We start from the raw sequence: 18,683 nt of genomic DNA on the forward strand, positions 1-18,683 counted from the left end.
GGGACTCCCACCAAAGCAGAGCCGAAGCAGTTATCACCCCCTGCCATCCACCAGCAGGATTTGTCCTTACCATCAGGTAACATCCCCTACTGCTGAACCCACACTCGCTGAAGTCGCTCCCTCTGCCACGCCACTCCCTTTGTTATCGTATGAAACGAACTGAACGCACAAGGCCATACATGCTGCCACACGTACCTAGAGCAGGACTTGGCCTGGTATTTAAAAGCATTTACCATTGCTTTAAGCAAAGAAGAGAACCCTCATGTAACAAGTGAAACAAGGCCATATTTTAAAGTGCAGGTTCATGCATTGCACTGGAAAAGATGCCACGGGAGGGCATGTACACACAATAAAAAAAAAAAAAAAAAGGCAAAAACACAATGGCATTTAAGTGCCGACAGCGGAGGGAGAGGGAGGCCCTTCGACAGGGCAAAATGCAAAAAAATAATGCATTTTTCACTACAAGTTGATTCCTGCTTCTTACTAACTTCTCAGAAGAAAGGAAAAAGCCATGAGGTTCTGGGTTGCACACTCAGAGGACAAGAGAGGAAACAAAAACACGCTGAAAATACGCTGAACACATAAGGTTCTGTGCTACACTACATCTAGAACTCTTTTGTTAGTAAATCAAACTTCTTTTAGCAAGAAAAACACTCACAACAGCGCCAAGTAAAAAAATCCCTAACAAACATGAGCACGTTCTGATCACACAGCCCTAAAAATTACTCAACCTACAAATTTGGAGTTTCAAGCAGACAAATGGCAAGACTGATGCTGGTTGAGTCAGATTTTTGCCATTAGCTGCTGCTGCTTCTGCGCTTCCTGGGGAGGGCTTGCTGGCACGACTGGGCCCTCGCGGGTCTTCCTGCTTAGCAGCAAGGAACCTGCAAATACAAACCACTGCCGCTCCTCTAGGAAGAGTCTGCCTGTAAGTCACCACCCAAAGAAACAGAACCCAAATGACACACCAATCCAAGGGGCAAGGGGCAAGTGATGGTACAGGACAACCTGAAAGGACTGTCTCATCAGTAATTCCCTCTCATTCTCAAATTTTCATTTTAACACATCACGATGTTGAAGACTGGCACAGGAAGCCAGAACAGTTATTACAACCTTAATTTAAACAACTGGCTTAAAAATATCACAGCCCTATGTCAATACCATATATTAAGTAAGTAATCTGTTTATATATAATTTTATCATCTTATTCATACATTTCTTGATTTCAGTGGTAGTGCAGTAATTATTAAAATCACAAGTACAATCATCACAAGTACTTCAGACTATTTAGATTTGTCACCACTGTTCAACTAGTAAATCAGAGTTAGGCATTACAGCAGATTAATACGACCCATTTTGTCGCCCTTCCCATACACTGCTTTTAAATGACCCAAAGGCATGGCTCCACCCCTAAAAATTAATTTTTAATTTTTTCTCATCTTAGTGACAGAACCAGAAAATTATATAGTTTGCTGATAGGCCATCCGATTTACAGCTGCTGGACATCACCTGACATTTGACTGGATTTCCTGGTTTACTTCACACAAACTTTCAATGCAGTAGAAACATTCCTCTTTCACAAGATAAGCAAGCTCAGCGTCACAGGTAACAGATTTCTCTCCTCTCTCTTGAAAACATTTTGTGACGAAGCACCTCAGAACTGCACTCTCCGCCCACCCCCCAAAAAACTGACTGGTCTGAGCAGTCGCTCTTCTTTCCTAGTTAGTTCTTATTACAGCATATATTACTTAAATGCATGCCTCGCATTTAGAAAATGGCTCTTGCATTTTAACATTTTCGGTATAGTCTACACATTTTATCACGTTACCCCATTCACCTCACGGTAGACTTCCCCACTCCAAGGTACATCGCTACAGACTGAAAATGAAAGAGGAGAAAGGGCCGGACAAATGCAGAGATGAACACGCTGAGCTCTGCGCCACTATCAAAGGATTCTTGAACCACTTCGACAATTCGATTGCATTTCCCTTTTTAAAAAAAAAAAAAAAGCCAGCTTTTACTTTAATCATTCTTCTCCCGGTCAACATTCACATTTTTTCGCCCAGGGGAACCACCACCAACCACTGCAGAACCGCGCAATACATCGTCCAGGTGGGGCTGGAGAGAGACTTTGGCTGGAGAGTCCCCGGGTATCTTACGGGAAGTCTCTATCACAGAGTTTCTCAGCGTGTCATTCATTTCTATTACCTCAAAGTCTGCTTCGTTCCACTCTCCCGCATCCTCCTCATCCTCTTCATCCTCATTAAGCCCAGAGTTTGACAGCAACGCTTTCCGGTCCTCGCTCTCACCCATTTCTTTCAAGTCGCTCTCATTGGGAGAGTTGGCCAACGTGTACATCAGAGGGAAGAGTACAACTGTCATTGCAGAAGTCACCAAAGCAGCGTACATAACCACAGGAACGTGGTGAAACCTTCCTTGCAGATGCCCCACCACGGCAGGAATGCTCATCTCGCCCAGCGCGGCGCCGATCACAAACAGAGAAGCCGATTTTCCTTGCACTACCGTGTACTGTTCTATCCAGGAAATGCCACTGGGAAAGATGGTAGCCATTGACGCTCCATACACAGCGGTTCCAACCCACAGCGAGGCTGGGTACGTCGCAAAGAAGGCCAAGCACGAGGAGGAGACAGCAGAGCCTATGATACTCAGCAGGATCATGGTGCCAGGGTACAAGCAAGCAGCACAGAATATTGCCACTCCTCTGCAAGCAGCAAATGCACCCCAGAAGACAGAATTCAAAGCGGCTGCTTCATTTTCTTTCATCTCGGCAAAGACCTTTGCGTAGGTAAATATGTAAGAGCCGTAAGTGACCTCCGCTCCCACATAGCAGAAGAAGAATATGAACAGGAGAGTAATAAGGGCATAGTGGTATTTGGCAAATGTGCATTTCTGCAGAGAAGCCTTTGATTTGTCTCGAGCTGAGCTGCCCTTTGAATACAAAATAAAAAAGAAGAAAGAAACAAACAGAAGATAGGTCCCTATGACAACATAGGACCACAAAAAATCTGCACCAAGATGGTGTTGCAGTGTTGACGCAGCTGATGCAGCTGATGCTGTTGGCACAGACCTCGGAACAGACTGGTTTGTCTTTCCAGTTATGGGAAAGTCTTTAGATTCAGAGCCTCCCAAGGCCATTTTAGCCAGGATCGGAGCCACAAATGCACCGACAGCAAAACTGAAGTGTAAGGCCTGCATATGTGGCCCAGCCTCTGCTCCCCAGGTATTCAGTGCCAGTACGTTGCCACCTGCAGATCGGAGAGAGGAGGATTCAGTTATTTTAGTCTGAAACCAGACACTGGTTTAAAATCTTGGGGGCGGGGGGGAAACACGACAAAACAAACCATAACCTGTATAATTAATTCAATTTGCAATAATACCAGATTTAGCAAATACAATGTGCAAAATTGTAGTTAACTGAAAGAGTTAACTGAAAGTCTGCCTGCAAGCACCTCAAACCAACATGATACTACTTGAGCTTTAGGAGGATAGTCACAGCAGTCAAAATGAAGAGCCACACACTGGCTTAATCCAGCAGCAATGGCTGTACTTCATTACCCTACTTGACAATTTGCAGCATTTTTCAGCCTTTTTTCAAAAGAGAAAATTTAACTGCTTCTCATTTCTGTAAGTTTTAAAAGCAATGATGCACAATGCTAAGAATCAGAGGCCTCATTAAACAACATCCCAGAAAATACCAAGAATTGCTTGCTCCTGATGGGCTGGGACTACCCCAACTGCGTTCAAATGACTTGTGCTATTTCCAGAAGTGGAAAGGTTTACAATAATACCACCACAGAGACCAAACTACAACACCCTCCGATCAAGAATAATGCTGGAAAATAAGATCTCAGAGAGACATTTTTAAGTAGTCCCTGAGAAGAATGCAGGAAAATAAGAACAGTAACTAAATTTCTGTGCTACAGTACAGCAACCCCTGTCACGCAGCACTAACACTCTTCCAAATTGATTCAGTTACACTCTACTGCCTTGCTCTTAGTCTCTCCTGCTGGGAAGTCTCCCTGCCTCAAAGGTCTGACTTCCAAGCAGCACCCCACCCACTGAAGGCATTTTTACAGTAAGCCGACAGGATTTTCCCACATGAAGAATTTTTAAACCAAGTGCCATGTATCATGATCCTACCAGAGGCAGCAAATAGACCTCTGCACTCAGGTTATTTAGCATAACCTGTGCCATGCAAACCCATCTTTTTTCACTACTGGATCCTATACCACGCTCTCTTCAGTGTTAACAGAGCTCCCTCAAGCTCCGCAGAATTAGGGCAGATGGTTCACACGTGCAGCCATCGCTCCTCTGTGTTGCCTACCAGCCCAGCCACTGAAACCAAGCCCTGGCTGGGATGCTTCCAGAGCTGTTTGGATAGCTAGGCTAATTCATTAGCCAGCTTTTTCTCAGAAATGAGCCTGCCCCGAAGCTGGTTAACTGGATCCAGTTGTACCTTGCTGGCTAGTAAGTAACCACAGGCTCCCTCAGTAAGCCAGGAAAGCCAGCACACTGCTGGCACATCGCTGGAGAGGTGCCAGGTGAGTGGCCGCCTGTTGCGGCTTCACCACCACCTTCTACAGCAATGCCTGAACACTCCACTGCTGACGTATTTTTGGTTGTTTCCTGGTCCCCATCTGCACGTACGCCAGCGTCACCCGCTCATCTCTGAGCATGCTTAGGCCTCTTGCTGTGACCTCACCTCCTGATCCAAGTCACCTGCTACAGCCAGCCATCGCTAACTCACCCTTTCTAAGCCATGCCCAATGAACTAATTTCTATGGGAATTTCTTTTTCATACCTCTGGTGAAACTGACCTTTCCAACCACAGCTGTAGACTGCAACTTTGCTCTGCAACTTCACCGGTACATCTTCCTCCAATAAGGAGCCTCTACTGAGAAACTGGTTTTCAACAGGTTTCCAGCAAAAGTGTTTTTTCAAGTCCATTCATACGTGCCACAGACTTACAATTTGGGGCACAGAATAAACCTGTATTCCCAAACACCCTAGCAAGGCTGGCCAAGGGCAGCAAATATCCCTTAATTCAGGGAGACGGATGCCATGTTGCTGTAAGTGAGCTACGGCAGTAAATGTCTGCTGTGAATCCCCAAGCGCCACCTGGCCAGCTTTAGGTGGCCAGCTCTCCAACAGAGCAACTGTGAGAATCTCTCTTGCAAACACCTTAGTTCCAGCTGGCAGTAATGAACCGTAACCCAAACAGCTTCCTGTAGATGAGTAATTTAAAGAAACCACTCTTTAAAGAGCATGTGACACTTTCTTTACGACTGTTAATTGCCCACTGAAATGCGTATTAATCTTCTCCAGGAAACAAGAGAAACCCAGCTCCCCAAGTCCCTTAAGGAAGGCCTATTAGAGAGACACAAACACTGGAAGTCTCAGGACCAGAATAATCCAAGAATCCCGGCCAGGTAAAACAGCTCCCCTCTTCTAATTCAAGATGCGTCACATGAAATACCAGCAACAGTTTGGTGAGCTCGAAGTTTCCAATTAGTTCGGTGAAGGAACTATTGGACCACATGGTCCCTTACCTGTGTCTAGAATTCCCATGGAAGCTCCAATAACTGACATCAAGACAGTTAACAGCAGGGATTTCTTACACCAGGGTATCCCATAAAGACCAACCGTTGTTCCAAACATGGATAATGCTGGAAAGGTTAAAAAACAAAACAAAAACCCCACAAACTACAATTTCCATTTAAACTACAAAACATACAGAAGACCAAGAAATACAAATACATTCATAATTATTAAAGTTACAGATAATCCTAATAGGTGATGTAACCTAACTACCTCAATTCACTATTAGCAGGAGCAGCAAGAAAGTTCAATAGACTCATTTTTCACCTGGAAAAAAGGAACTTCATCCGAATACAAACGTTACATGAAAAACCTGTTTTGCTAGAGGTTTATTTGCAAAGGGAGTAGCATCTGCTGCTAGAACACTAAGAAGTCGTCTTCTGCAAACTTTTGATTTAGAAGTGCTATTTCAGTAGCTTCTGCAAACTTCTGATCTAGAAATGTTACTTTACCATAAAAGAAGTAAAACATGGTTTTGAACAGTATGAAGTTTTTCCTCTAAGAACTACAGAGCATTAAATTTGGCTCCATTTTAAAAGAACCCAAATCACTAAACTCTTAAAATCCTATAAAGTGATGGCACCTTGGCCAACAAGTGACCTCCATACAAAAATGCTGACTTTCATTTATATTCTGTTCTCACATGAGGGATGTATTCCAAGGGATTTCTGGAGTTTTAAGAAACAGAACTACAAAATTTCTCATCATAAATTTAGCAGCAATTCATTAACTGTGTTAGTTTTGCTATTATTAACTGCACGTACAACACACCATTTCAAAACATATTTTTTAGCAGATGGAAATTATTTTTATTACAATTTGGAAGGAAGTTCAGCAATTAAATTCTATGCTCATAATCACCTTTGTAATAAAATAATCTGCAATTAATATCTTGACTATACACTATTAGGTTTTTAGAAAGCTTGTACTAGTTCAGACGTCTCTATTATTTTTCAAATCAATGCTTGATCATTGGTGGGGCAGACACTTAAAGATTAATGGGGATTGATATAATTAAGAACATAGGTTAATTACAAATAAAAACAACAACAACAAAGGAAAAAATAAATATCCAGAACCCTAGAGCCCTAGCGAGGTGTTTTTGAAGGCTAGCACACTGAGCTGTATAGAAAAAAGGCTAAACATGGGGTCTATGAAGTACAGCTTCTCAGATGCCCCACTCAGAGCTGAAAATTAACTTCTCAGCAAGTTCTCAGTTGTCCACTTCAGCTCTTCACCTGAAGACTGGTACTTAAAAGCTTCCTTGACAAAGACAGATTATGTCTTCAATTTTTTCTCTGTACAGTAGCAGAGTGTCAGCAGTTGAAAGATGGGAGGTAAAACTACACGAGCAAAAATCTCTTACAGGCAGCCCTCAGATGATAGAAATGAGAGAAGATGCAGGAGTTCAAATTGTGGTTTTGCCATAAACGCTACCAAATTGCAAAGAATTGAGAGATGAATCAATTTCCAAGCATTGTTGATAGACAGCTATCCCATGTGATACATCAGGAAAACAAATAAATACCAAACTATTTCAAGTTCATACTTCCACAGGTGAATTAATTCTATTATGGAAGGTAAAGTCTCAAACGTCAGACACAGACAACTCTGTCAGATGTACAAGAAGACTAAAAGAAACCCACTGTACAGGTGTTCTGGAGGAGAAGAATAAAGGGAGGAGACTAAATAAAGACATCTTAGAACAAGAGCAAATAAGAGGAACTGGTCCAGTGAGGGGAAGACAAGAAGAGGGCGGAAAAAAGAGAGAAGAAACAGACAGACATTACATGACATGACTGCTTCTGATAGCAGGAGATAGACATACAGGGATAAAAAAAAGACTTAGTTCAAATGCTAGCAATGGAAAATGGACCTTCTCATATTCTCAGAACCGCCCCCGTGATGACAACACGGTCCTCAGGGGATGCACAGTTCTGTTTGAACCTCCCTGAGTACAGGTATGGGAAGGAGAAGGAAAAGAGTGAGCCCTGGTATCTGGTTTAGTCCCTAACTTACAGCATGAACGCACACACTGCCATTACTGCACTTGAAAGGAAGAAAGACAGGGCTTCCACTATTTTAGGTGTGCTCCGAGAGGCTCTACCTGAATGAGACACTGAAGTGACTCAAATGAACACCTCATTTCTGGATGCTGAGCGTGGCTCCTGGCGACCTGACGGCCAAGCAGCCCCGCTCTGCCCAGATAAGCCAGTCCTGTGCTCCTACTGGAGAGTTTCCACACGTCCCAAAAACTGGTAAGATCATAAACTGTGGTTCTTACAGAGTTTAAACATTTTCATAGGTAGGCAGCAACTGAGCAACAAGTTTCCACCATCACGGGTGGTATTTAATATTTTTCCACTTGAAAGAAGTTCTAATTTGATTAAGGCCCTCCAGTCAAAATCTTAGTACTTTTGTCTGGTATATGAAAATGAACACTTCTGCTAAGCTTTAAGAAGGGAAGGGTTTTACGAAGCTCTCCCCACAGACGTGTCCCTCAGCATGACTGCAGGAGGTTTCCACTGGGTGCACATGAAAGCCAAAACACAGCTTCCCCTTTTTCTCTGTGCCTTTCACAGCGCGACGTCATAGAAGCCTGTATGTTCCAAGAGGACCTATACTAAGCATATGACTTGATACAAAGAAAAAACCAAAAACCCCTTGTACTTTTTTTGCCCAAACCAAAGGCACCTTTTGGTCAATTCAAACAGGTTTCGTCAGTTCAAAACCTAGTACCACTATTAACCGGTGCGGCGAGCCACCCGGAAGTCATGCTGCACAGCAGTAATGCCGGACACGCGTGCTGTCAGAAGACGAACGACACCGCCGATCGCGATCGCGAGCGGCAGCACAAGCGCGCCGATTCAGGGGGAACAGCCCCACATGCCACAGGCCCCCGACGTCCGTGTCTCCACGCCGCCGCACAAACGCGACGCGCCTCCCCCGCCGGCCGCGCAAGGCGAAGAGACGCGCACGCTGACCCCAACCGCTTCTGCCGGAGCGATTTCCCTCAGGGGCACCGACCGTTACCCAGCACGGGGCTGCGGTGCGGCCGGCTGGGCCCGGCACTCACCGAGCAGGAGGCGGGCGTCCATGCAGTCGAAGAGCACCCCCCCGAGCAGCGAGCCGCCCAGGTAGCCCAGGGACCGGCCCACGAAGATGTAGTAGATGTCGCTGACGTTCTTGTGGACGTTGGCGGCCAGGTTTTGGAAGGTGGGCCCCAGCACCGCGATGCTCATCCCCTGCAAGACATTTCACAGGGGGTGACCTCGCGCGCCGCCCTCCCCCGCCCGCGCCGAGAGGCGGCCGAGCGGCTCCGGGCCCGCCGGCGGCGGGAGGGGAAGGGGCCGCAGGTGCCGTGAGCCGCCCGCCCCCCGCGCTCACCAGCCCCAGGAAGGCCGCGCACAGCGCCCCGGAGATGCACCACCGCAGTGCGGCTCCCTCCCCGCCCCGGCCGCAGCGCCAGCCGCCGCCGCCGACCACGGCCACCTCCGCGTGCGGCGCGGCGGGGAGGCGCGGTCCCGCCGCCGTCGCTGCTGCCGCCGCCGCCTCCCCCGGGGCGGCGAACCGGACGTGCTTCTTGCGCTCGGCGCCGGCCATGGCTCCTCGCGCCGCGGCGCCGGCACCAACGGCCGCTGCGGCCCGCGGGGCAACGCGGGACCGCCCCCTCGCATGGCGGCGCGGGGGGACTACAGTTCCCGGCGTGCTCCGCGCCACGTGCGAGCCCCGCCCATAGCCGTTGCCGCGGAGACGGGCCCCCGCGCAAGATGGCGGCGGCTCCGCACCGGCCGGTGGTAGCCGCAGCTGGTTTTGGACAGTTTTCCACCGCCTGCCGCCTCTGGCCGGGTTTTTAAGACTGGTTTGCCGGGGCAATTAACAGGTGAGCTTGCACACTGCAGGTGGCTACAGTCTTGTGCCATACTGCTTTCAGTATACTGAGGAGCCAATTAACTAGAAGGGCCCTTGTGAAACCGGAAACAGGGGGCGTTATATGCAGGCCTCACTGAATAAAACTGTAATAATCAATGTGAAATGTGTTCATCTGATTCGTGTCAATATGAAACAATGCTAGGGTCACATGATGAAATGTGACTTTCTGTCCTACATACCCTTGTTAACCATAAGCCTAAGAAACACAAAGTGGTTAATGTATATAGTTCTTGTATCTTGCAAGGGTTGCCTGACAAATATTCCAAAACTGGTTTTGTTGCTAACTGCATACTATTAAGCAAAAGAAGTCTAATGTGAGGGATACCCCCAAAAGCGATTTTATGCGAGTGTGATTTGGATTTCGATCCGAGTGGCTATAGTCACTCGATGGATAATGTGGAATTTGGATAATGAGGTGGGATTCCTGTGCACAAACAGCTGTTAAGACTGCCCTTGCTATCTCTTGTGCGACCCGGGGGAGTGGAGACTCGCCCAGCTAACACAGGGTGCAGATAAGGAGGGGGCCCTGTGGAGGCAGGACAGCCCTGCTTGTGGTCAGCAAAGACAGTAAAATAACAGGAATGTGAGAGGTCCTTTGTTCTTCGAAAAGGCTTCGTGTCCGATAACTGACCTTTGCTTCATTACCTGTGAAATGCATATTACAACTCACACCCTGCATATGCTAATGAAGATTATAGAGGTCATGCTAAACATATATGACTATAGCACTCGTCTCTCCACCCAAATCATGCTACATGTCACATATGGGGGGGGACCTAATTAATTTACAAAGACCAACCTTTCCTATGAATATGTAGCAGCAAGGGAAATATAAACCAAAAACAAGAACTGTACGGTGTGCGTCTTGGTGGAGCAGAGACTCCCGGCGCACCCAGCGCTGTTTGCTTGCCTCTATTCGTTTAATAAATTGTAAACTTTAATTGCAATCCTATTTGGGGTTCAGTCATTTATCACATCAAGTTTTAAAATAGATCTAAAAAATTCTAATTATTTAGGATCCCCTTTTATAAGTTGTTTGGGTTTTTTTAATACTCGTCCTACCTTACAGAAGTAAGATCTTAACAGACCCCGACAAGGCCCAAAGCTCACTCTCGGGGGCCCGCGGCCTTTGGCGGGCAGGCCAACACCAGGCCCCGTTTCCAGTGTGACACAGGAAGCCAGCGGAAGCCACAACTCTTGCACTTATCCCACCGTCACCTTGCGTGCTTCTCCTCAACATTGCTTTGTTAAACCGTGGCTTAGTTTCTCTCTCTTTACGTGGATGGTGTAATGAGCACGCAGTGAACACTGCAGATGATACATTTTTTTCAAAGAAGTCATTTTTTGTATTTTTTTGACAGAACCTCCCTAACATTAAGTCAGTTTGCTCTCAATGCATTCCTTGTATCCACTAGGTCAGACAAAGCAGGTGCTGCCTTTTTTTTTTTTTTCTTCTCCCCTCTCTAAATCCGTGTTATCACATAACTTACACAATACTGGACCTTTCAGAAAACTTAGCATACAAGGTCTTTGTCTTCTACATCGCATGTGTCATGTCACACTTACAAAACTTGCCAAGACACACAGAGTTGTTAGGTCTCCTTTTATATTAAAACCTATATACGTTTCTACTACTTGCCAAGAGCAGTTCACAGGCTTTTCAAAGTGTTTCATTTCATTATTGCTGTTCAGCACAGAGGTGCTACTCTCTATAAGAAAGGCTTTAACTTTCAGCATACTTGTTATTTTTAAGCCTCACGAACAACTCAAAGATAATTCCAAGTTGGGTTTTTTGTTTTGTTTTCCGAGTTGTTCAGAACAGAAATACATGCTAGAATACAACAGCCACTGTATGTAGATTGCAGCAACCTAATTCTGTTTCTCATGGCACTGGTTAGCATGTTGCAGGTACAGCTCCAGTTCAGGATAACCTGAGGGAATGGATATATGTATTAAGAAAAAAATCTAGCTACCACAAATAACCATGCAAGATAACACTCAAATCTGATTGTTCATAGCCATATTAATACCTTTGCAACAAGTGCAAACCCTTACTATCAGGCATCTGCAGCACACTGCTGAGCTTCTGTTCATAGGTCTGCAGCTAGAGAGTATTTCACAGTAATTTCAAGTATAACAACAACAGTATTTCTTTTCTGAAAATCATACACAAGTCAAACCACATTCCTAGATGTTAGTATTTTGGCTTGTTAATTAGCTTTCATGATAAATACTGGTATAAAAATAGGTTCCTGAAAAAGGTACAAAAGTATGTGAAAGGTATTCCATAGGCTTCTCCTCATTTTTGCTTTAGGTACTTAAGAAAGAGGTTTTGTACCTTGAGAGTGTACAAATGGCAACAGCACTCAGGCTCTTATAAAGGTTTCGGGCATCTTTTTCAAATTTTAATTGGAAATACAAGCAGTCTCGAGAATAACCCCAGGTGGAATGGGAATGTTTCCCCCTTATCAGATACATTTGTTAAAGAAAAGGAAATATTTGGCCCTACTACAAAGGAACGGTGAATGAACTCCGGTGATTTACTGAAGCTGTCAATAAGGAAACATTTCATACTTCATAATGCCAAGGTAATTCAAGGTGAAATTGGTAGTAGGCCAGTAAATGATCAAAGGGCCACTGAATTACACTGGCAGTTCATGAAGCAAAACATACAGAATTCTTTTAAAACGCCACTGAAGTTTATTCCAACACAGTTTCCCTCCCTTCCTCAATTTTACTTCTGCCTTTTATGAATGCAACTGTTCCGTAAGTTTAATATTAAACCCCGGAATGGAAAAATAGAGTAGATAAAATTTTCAGAAGCACCTAACTCTGGAAGTCAGTAGTTTAGGTTTATAAACCTTTGGTCTTAAAATGGATCGTCAGTGCCATCAGAATGAAATGGGTTGCATATATTTAATTTAGGAGCAAATATAATAGGGACATTCCAATCAGAACGCAGTGGTAATAAAAGTTGTAAAGGCTTTTATACAAAAGTCTGCACATGAGATTCAACAATTATCAGAATATAAACACAAAATTACTTTTAAAAAATGACAAGTTTTACAGGAGAACGAGACTAAAAATTACGCATGCAGTAACAAACAGGGCACTTAAGAACTACCATCTTTATTCTGAATAATTTGAGACTGATCACAGTTACTTTAGCACCATGAAAAACATTATCGACATTCATTTCTTACCCTTCTAACAAAGCAGAACTTTGGAGTTAAGGCTAGCAAAACATATATCCTTTAATATCAAAAACAACATACAAAATATGATGTCTATAAAGATACTTAAACATGTCAGTGTTATCAATATTATCACAAATTTTTAGTATAAAATCACTCTAATCTTAGCATACACAGTTCTGAAGCATTAAAAATGCTGACACTATATATGTAAGACTAAAAGGCATACTGAAAATATGCCAAAGTTTACATTACTAGAAACTCACTGGCTGGCTGGAACTGTAATGGTGCTGTGCTTGTCAACAGTGAAACACACAAACGAAAACAATTACTTCTTCCTCAGCTGTCTCCCACATTCCAGTGCTACAGCTCCTGTAGTTAAAGCAGAATGTTTGTGTATGCCCTGGTCAAAATACTTTGTATTTATCTATACACGCACACACACACACACGCACTCTTTTAGTATCAGAGGGACAGTTCCCACAGAAGAGTTAAGATACCTGAAAGTCAGCTTCCATAACACTTCCAGCTCCCAGGCCCCAAGCAAGGCAGCACCTCTGTTCCCTGCTCAGAAGGGACGGCCAAGCCCCTCTGTGTGGGCTGTCATGCAGCAAGCAGAGAAGCAGGGAGCTGCCCTGTGCCAGCGCAGCAAGAACCCAGCTGCTTAAGCTAACCCCTAAGGATGATCCTAAGGATAGTAGCGTTGATTCCCATCCTTAGATACTTCCTTTGGGGCTGCAGGGGATTATCTCCTGTCCCTTGGGCATGTACTATCTGACGCAAAAAACTGAGCAGGGCATTCTGCTTTAAAAAGGTAATGTCCACCTTTTACATCCTAAGGGTGTGATCAAAGCATCTAGTATGTGCAAGAACTGCCTTAGGCACTCTTCTGAGTTGATTCAACCCCACATCTCCCACTTCACAAAAGCTTGCCTAGTCTATCAGGCTATGGTTATTCAAAGGTTTCATGCAGGGAGGATGTCTGAGAAAGGAAGGCTGGAAAGTACTATCCATTCCCAATACAGTGTACATCAGCTTTGACAATCCAGTGTCTCCAGAGGGAAGGGGGGAATGTATATGCCCAGAGATCATACATCAAGAGCCAAAGGAGAAAAATGTCAGTTGTCTACATCATCTGATACTGAATATACCCTGAAGGATGGCCACAGAATGGCTATGTCATCTTGGACTTCAGTGACCAATTTAGGAAGGCCCATAAATGGTCACTGAAAGTAAACTTAGCAAAATAATTTTAAATATTAATGCTGAACAGACAAATATCTGAATTACATTTTAACTAAGAGTATGTTAATTTGAAGTCTTGGTTTGAGACTTGTGCAGGTCCTTTAACGTAGTCAGAATAAACCCAACAATACTTTATTAGTTATACATTGTATATTGTTGCATAGCTTAGATGTAAATAAGAACCTGAAGGGTTTTCATTATTTCAGACTCTTTGCTGAACAGATGCATTAAAATTTACAAGGCTCTCATACCTGCTGAAAAGACTTAAATGTCAGCCATACATAAAACCAACCCCTTGCTCAAAATTAGTCTTGGTTTCAAGATCTGGTGTATTAAATTATAGCATGAAGTAGGAGTGGAAATTTCACACTGCCCTTGTAAGTGAACCTCTTTCCACCCAATTTCTTCTGAGGCTTACTCTGAGAACATTTAATGAAAAAAGACAATTACTGTTTATAGGATGGGAGATCAATGTCTATGAAAAGTACTCTATGAACTGTTCTCAAGAGAGGGATACATCTGAATGATTTAAGTGGTTTCTTGAACTAAGCTAATATTCTAATTTTAGAATCTACCTCCAACAAGATTAAATCTGGCATGCATTAGGTCACTAAAATATGAGTTCAACAGGTATCCCATGAACAGGTTTTCACATTTTTGTGAAATATAAATTGTTCAACATAAATTGTTACAAAAGTTTATTTACATTTACTCAGTCAAAATAAAATTGAATGGTCAGTGCTTTTCTCTCCTAGTTTTCAGAATAGCAACCATTTCTACATTATTCAATCATTTTTTCATGTATGTACTAAAGAGTTGTTTGTGTTGGGTTTTCTGTGTTTTGGGTTGGGTTTTGTTTGTGGTTTGTTTTTTTTTTAAAGGGAGACAGCTAACCTCACGTTTAAAACCACAGGGCATACAGAATTCAGTATGTCTCTAAAGTTTCTCAATGGTTAGCCAGTGTCACCGCTAACAATCTGAACTTTACTTTAATTTCAGCTGCATCTTATCTAGCTTTAGGACACAATCTTCTTATGCTTATGTCCAATAAAGAGCATTTTCCATTGGATATTTCCCCCATAGATACAAGCTAACAGCAAAGGTGCTAAAAGAATTCTCACGCATTAATTTACTTTTTTCTTTTAACCTTTTCTGAAATTTTGGGTTTTTTCTGAAGCCTTCTCAATTTTACCATTGTTGTAAAACAAGCACTGACAACAGAAACAGGTTCATTATTCCAACATCATCACACAAGCATGGCTTTCTACTCCTAACTCTGCTTCCCTCTTGTCTGACATCCCATTCACTAGCTGGTTTTAACATAGTACTCACTCTTAAACATCAACTCATCATACCCTCCCTCCTCCTGGAGTCTCTGGGGTTTGGTTTGGTTTTTTTTTTTTAAAATGCCATCCTTCACATTTGTGAGCATAATTCACATTTTTAGTTACTCAAATTTGAGAGTTTGGATTTTTATGTACAAATACATTTTTAAAGGGTATGGCAATAATTAATCCATACTATTTTGTTATACTATACTATATACTATATAATTTCTAAAACTGAACACTTATTTTATTTTCTCTCCCAGGTAATTTATATAGATAGAGAGCAGCAAGTCAGGAAGATGCCACAATTACATCAAGATGTCTGGTCACAATGATTTCAAATTGTATTAGTGCTAAAAAGCAGCCTTGTTTTTGGTTAAAAAACTCAAAGTTAAAACACATAAAATGTAAGATCTGTGATGAAAACTAATTTTTCATAACAAAGCAATAGTAAACAAGAGGCTTTTACCATACTTACTCAACACCTTTTGCATTGCCCAAATAGAAGATAATACTGAATAATGTGTTCTACAGAAATACTCCAGACAAGAACAGCATAAGCTAGTAACACCATTTTTGTAAAGAAGGCAGCATTTTGTAGTTGTTTTAATTAACAATACTATGAATATTTTAATGACATTTTTAGAAGCACTTATGAGGTGCAGAAGCACAAATCCCAGTGAACCTAGAGGGACCTCTGTTTTACAGAATGTTTGGGGTTTTTTTCCACCTCCAAGTCCCTCCATACACCTCTAACATTTTAAGATTCAATTTTTTTAAACCTCACTCATGTAAAAGCAGGGATTGAAATTCTGCAATATAAAAGAGGTATGAGCTTTGGTCTCCAATAACTAGGATGCTTTGCATTATTATATTTAAAGAACTTTTATAAGTCGATAGATGTAAACATTCTAAGCGATAGTATTGCTAACATAATGTTTTATATCACAAATATGCATGGGCTTTATCAGCAATTTACTACAACTCTGGAGAAAGAAAAATAATAAAAATAGAAAACACAATAAAGGTTATCATTTGAAAACAGTATGCCTCTGTGGTTTATGTGAAGAACAGGTTTCGTTACTAATTAAGAAAATGCATTTCAGTGTTCAACATTTAGTTTACTCTTTGCTATGACACTTCTAAACAAGAAAACAAAAAATAATAGTATTGAATGGACCTGAAATAAAGAATGATTAAGTACTCCACTGCATTGCTGATCCATATCCAGAAATAAACAATATACTTGGAAGTGTTTTATGATGAACTGAAAAGCACTGTTTTCATCTCAAAGTAATATGCTTTCAAACATTTTTCAGAGAATGAGGTTTTCAGAAATACCTGCTTGACAAACAGTGCATAATACCTAAGAATATGTAAAAGTAATAGGGCCATGTTTAGTATGTTAAGCAAGAAATAGGACATGCAATGACATTTCTTTATATTTGAATAAAATATGGAGCTATATCCTACACAGCTATAAAGACCTATAATAAACCTGCATGTTCACTTAGTGCAAAAATCTTTAATTGTTGAATGTCACTTTAATAGCTCGTGTCTATTTCCACGTTAAACCCGACTTATTATTGCACTTTGAATGTATTCTTTAAAGCTGTCTTGGTTTTACGAATAAAAAAGAACCTAACAAGTACAACAGAAGAATTTGAAATTCAGTGTAATTAACAATACTGCTCCAAAGTATCACTGTCAGTACAATTTCAAAACTATCAGCTATTCTGAGGTTTAGCTGAAAAAAAAATTACACATATACATTAAAAGTATTGCCTTCACCAAATAAAAAAAAAAAATCTATCATTCAAGCAGCTTTACTTCTGAATGTGTTTGCACTCAGAGCTTAGTTTGTGCATATTCAAAGTTATGCCCATCAAAAATTTCATCCTTGATGTTCTTTGTTGGGGCTGCTGTGAAAAGGTGAATCAATGCAAAAACAAGTGAATGTTTAAGCAAACCGAGCAGGCTGGTATATTTAAAGAAAATAACACAGATGTTTAATAATTTAACTCTTGCTGAAATCATTAGAAAGCTAAGGGAAACAAAAAGATGCATATTTGAGTTCATAGTATAGAATTGTAGCAGACTGTAAAACAGCATGAGAAACTTCAAAAAACAAATCAGTCATAAGAGCTACTGCATTTCCCAGTATAAACACCCACGGGTATGCCTGCATTGGATGGACCATAACAGTTACTGAAGAATCCTGGGTCAGTGAACCAAAACCAGCTTTCACACTTCCAGAAATAGGTTCTGATGGATTAGAAAAATATTCTCTTCACACACAGAATCACTACGCACGTACACACTAATGCTACAAAACTTCAAATAACTTGAAAATGTGGCTTGAAATCAAACTCAACGATTCATCAAAAAGAAGTTCAATGGTATAAAAGATTCTTATAGCAGTTTCGCGATTTGAGCAATAGTTCAAGACTTCTTCAGTATCATATAGTATCTTCAGCCAAAAAGTACAAATCTAGCTTCAGTAGAGGAAGGTCGGGCTGGTACAGGACAAGAAAGCATCAAAAACCAGATTCCATTTCTTTGACCGGCTTTTCTGTAGTGTCCGATACCGAAGTGCTTTTGTTTTCCAGCATCTTCTCAGTAGTTTCTCCATCAACAGGTTTTGCTCGCTCTTTTAACTTCTGCCGTTCATGGACCCAGGGGATGAAACACAATATAGCTCCGCCAATAAGGGGAGGGACTCCCGCCAGGTAGAATGCAACATCATAGGTGCCGAGGTGATCACGCAGCAAACCTGGAAAGACAGAGTTAACACTGATAAATAATGGGGCCTCAGGAATCTACAGAAAACATGTCTTTTCTTTGGATTCAGAAACTTGAGAGCTGGCACAGGTTATTATAACCACTAATCTGACTACCGGATGACCAAAATATAGGTATATTTAGGTGGAAAGGTATTCCAGAATTGATTTAAAGATTCCAAATAACAAAAAACTCAGTACATCACCACTCGACTGCTTAATTACCACCCACCATTAAAAACATGTACCATATTTCCTATTCGAAAGTTGCTCATTTCAGCTTCTCCAGCACTTGAATCTTGCAATGACTTGGAGAAATTCTCCCTCTTTTGGCAACAGTTGCCTTTGATCAAGGTGCCTCTTAATCTTATTCTAGATATACTGCATATATTGCATTCCTGGTAGCCTCTTACTAAAAAGTGTGTTTTCCAACAATTCACTCTGCTTTCAAAACTCCTCCAATTAATCAAATTCTATTTAAGTATTAATAGTTGTGATAGTGTATCCAGATCAGGAAGCACGTAGTCTGTGCTGTTCTAGCTTTAAAATTTTGTTCTTTATAATGCTGCATAGTTCAGTTACAT

General features: G+C 42.0%; 2 protein-coding genes across 2 annotated transcripts in view; both read right to left on the reverse strand.

Moving 5' to 3' along the window:
* Positions 1-2,001: 2,001 nt before the first annotated feature.
* MFSD4B (major facilitator superfamily domain containing 4B) lies at positions 2,002-9,222 on the reverse strand. The gene is made up of 4 exons (XM_059835174.1): positions 9,007-9,222; positions 8,696-8,864; positions 5,571-5,687; positions 2,002-3,266 (listed from the first exon to the last, which is right to left on the reverse strand). Exons 1-4 carry the CDS (start codon positions 9,220-9,222, stop codon positions 2,023-2,025), a joined length of 1,746 nt encoding a protein of 581 aa, XP_059691157.1. The 3' UTR covers positions 2,002-2,022.
* A 3,442-nt stretch (positions 9,223-12,664) lies between these two features.
* The window catches only part of SLC16A10 (solute carrier family 16 member 10), an 82,109-nt gene continuing 76,090 nt past the window's right edge, over positions 12,665-18,683 (reverse strand). The window contains exon 6 of the mRNA XM_059835255.1: positions 12,665-18,092. Within this exon, the coding sequence (XP_059691238.1) occupies positions 17,857-18,092 (236 nt within the window). The 3' untranslated portion in view covers positions 12,665-17,856. The remainder of the gene's footprint in view (positions 18,093-18,683) is intronic.

The sequence above is a fragment of the Gavia stellata genome, chromosome 2 (genome assembly GCF_030936135.1).
Source record: "Gavia stellata isolate bGavSte3 chromosome 2, bGavSte3.hap2, whole genome shotgun sequence".
NCBI lineage: Eukaryota > Metazoa > Chordata > Aves > Gaviiformes > Gaviidae > Gavia > Gavia stellata.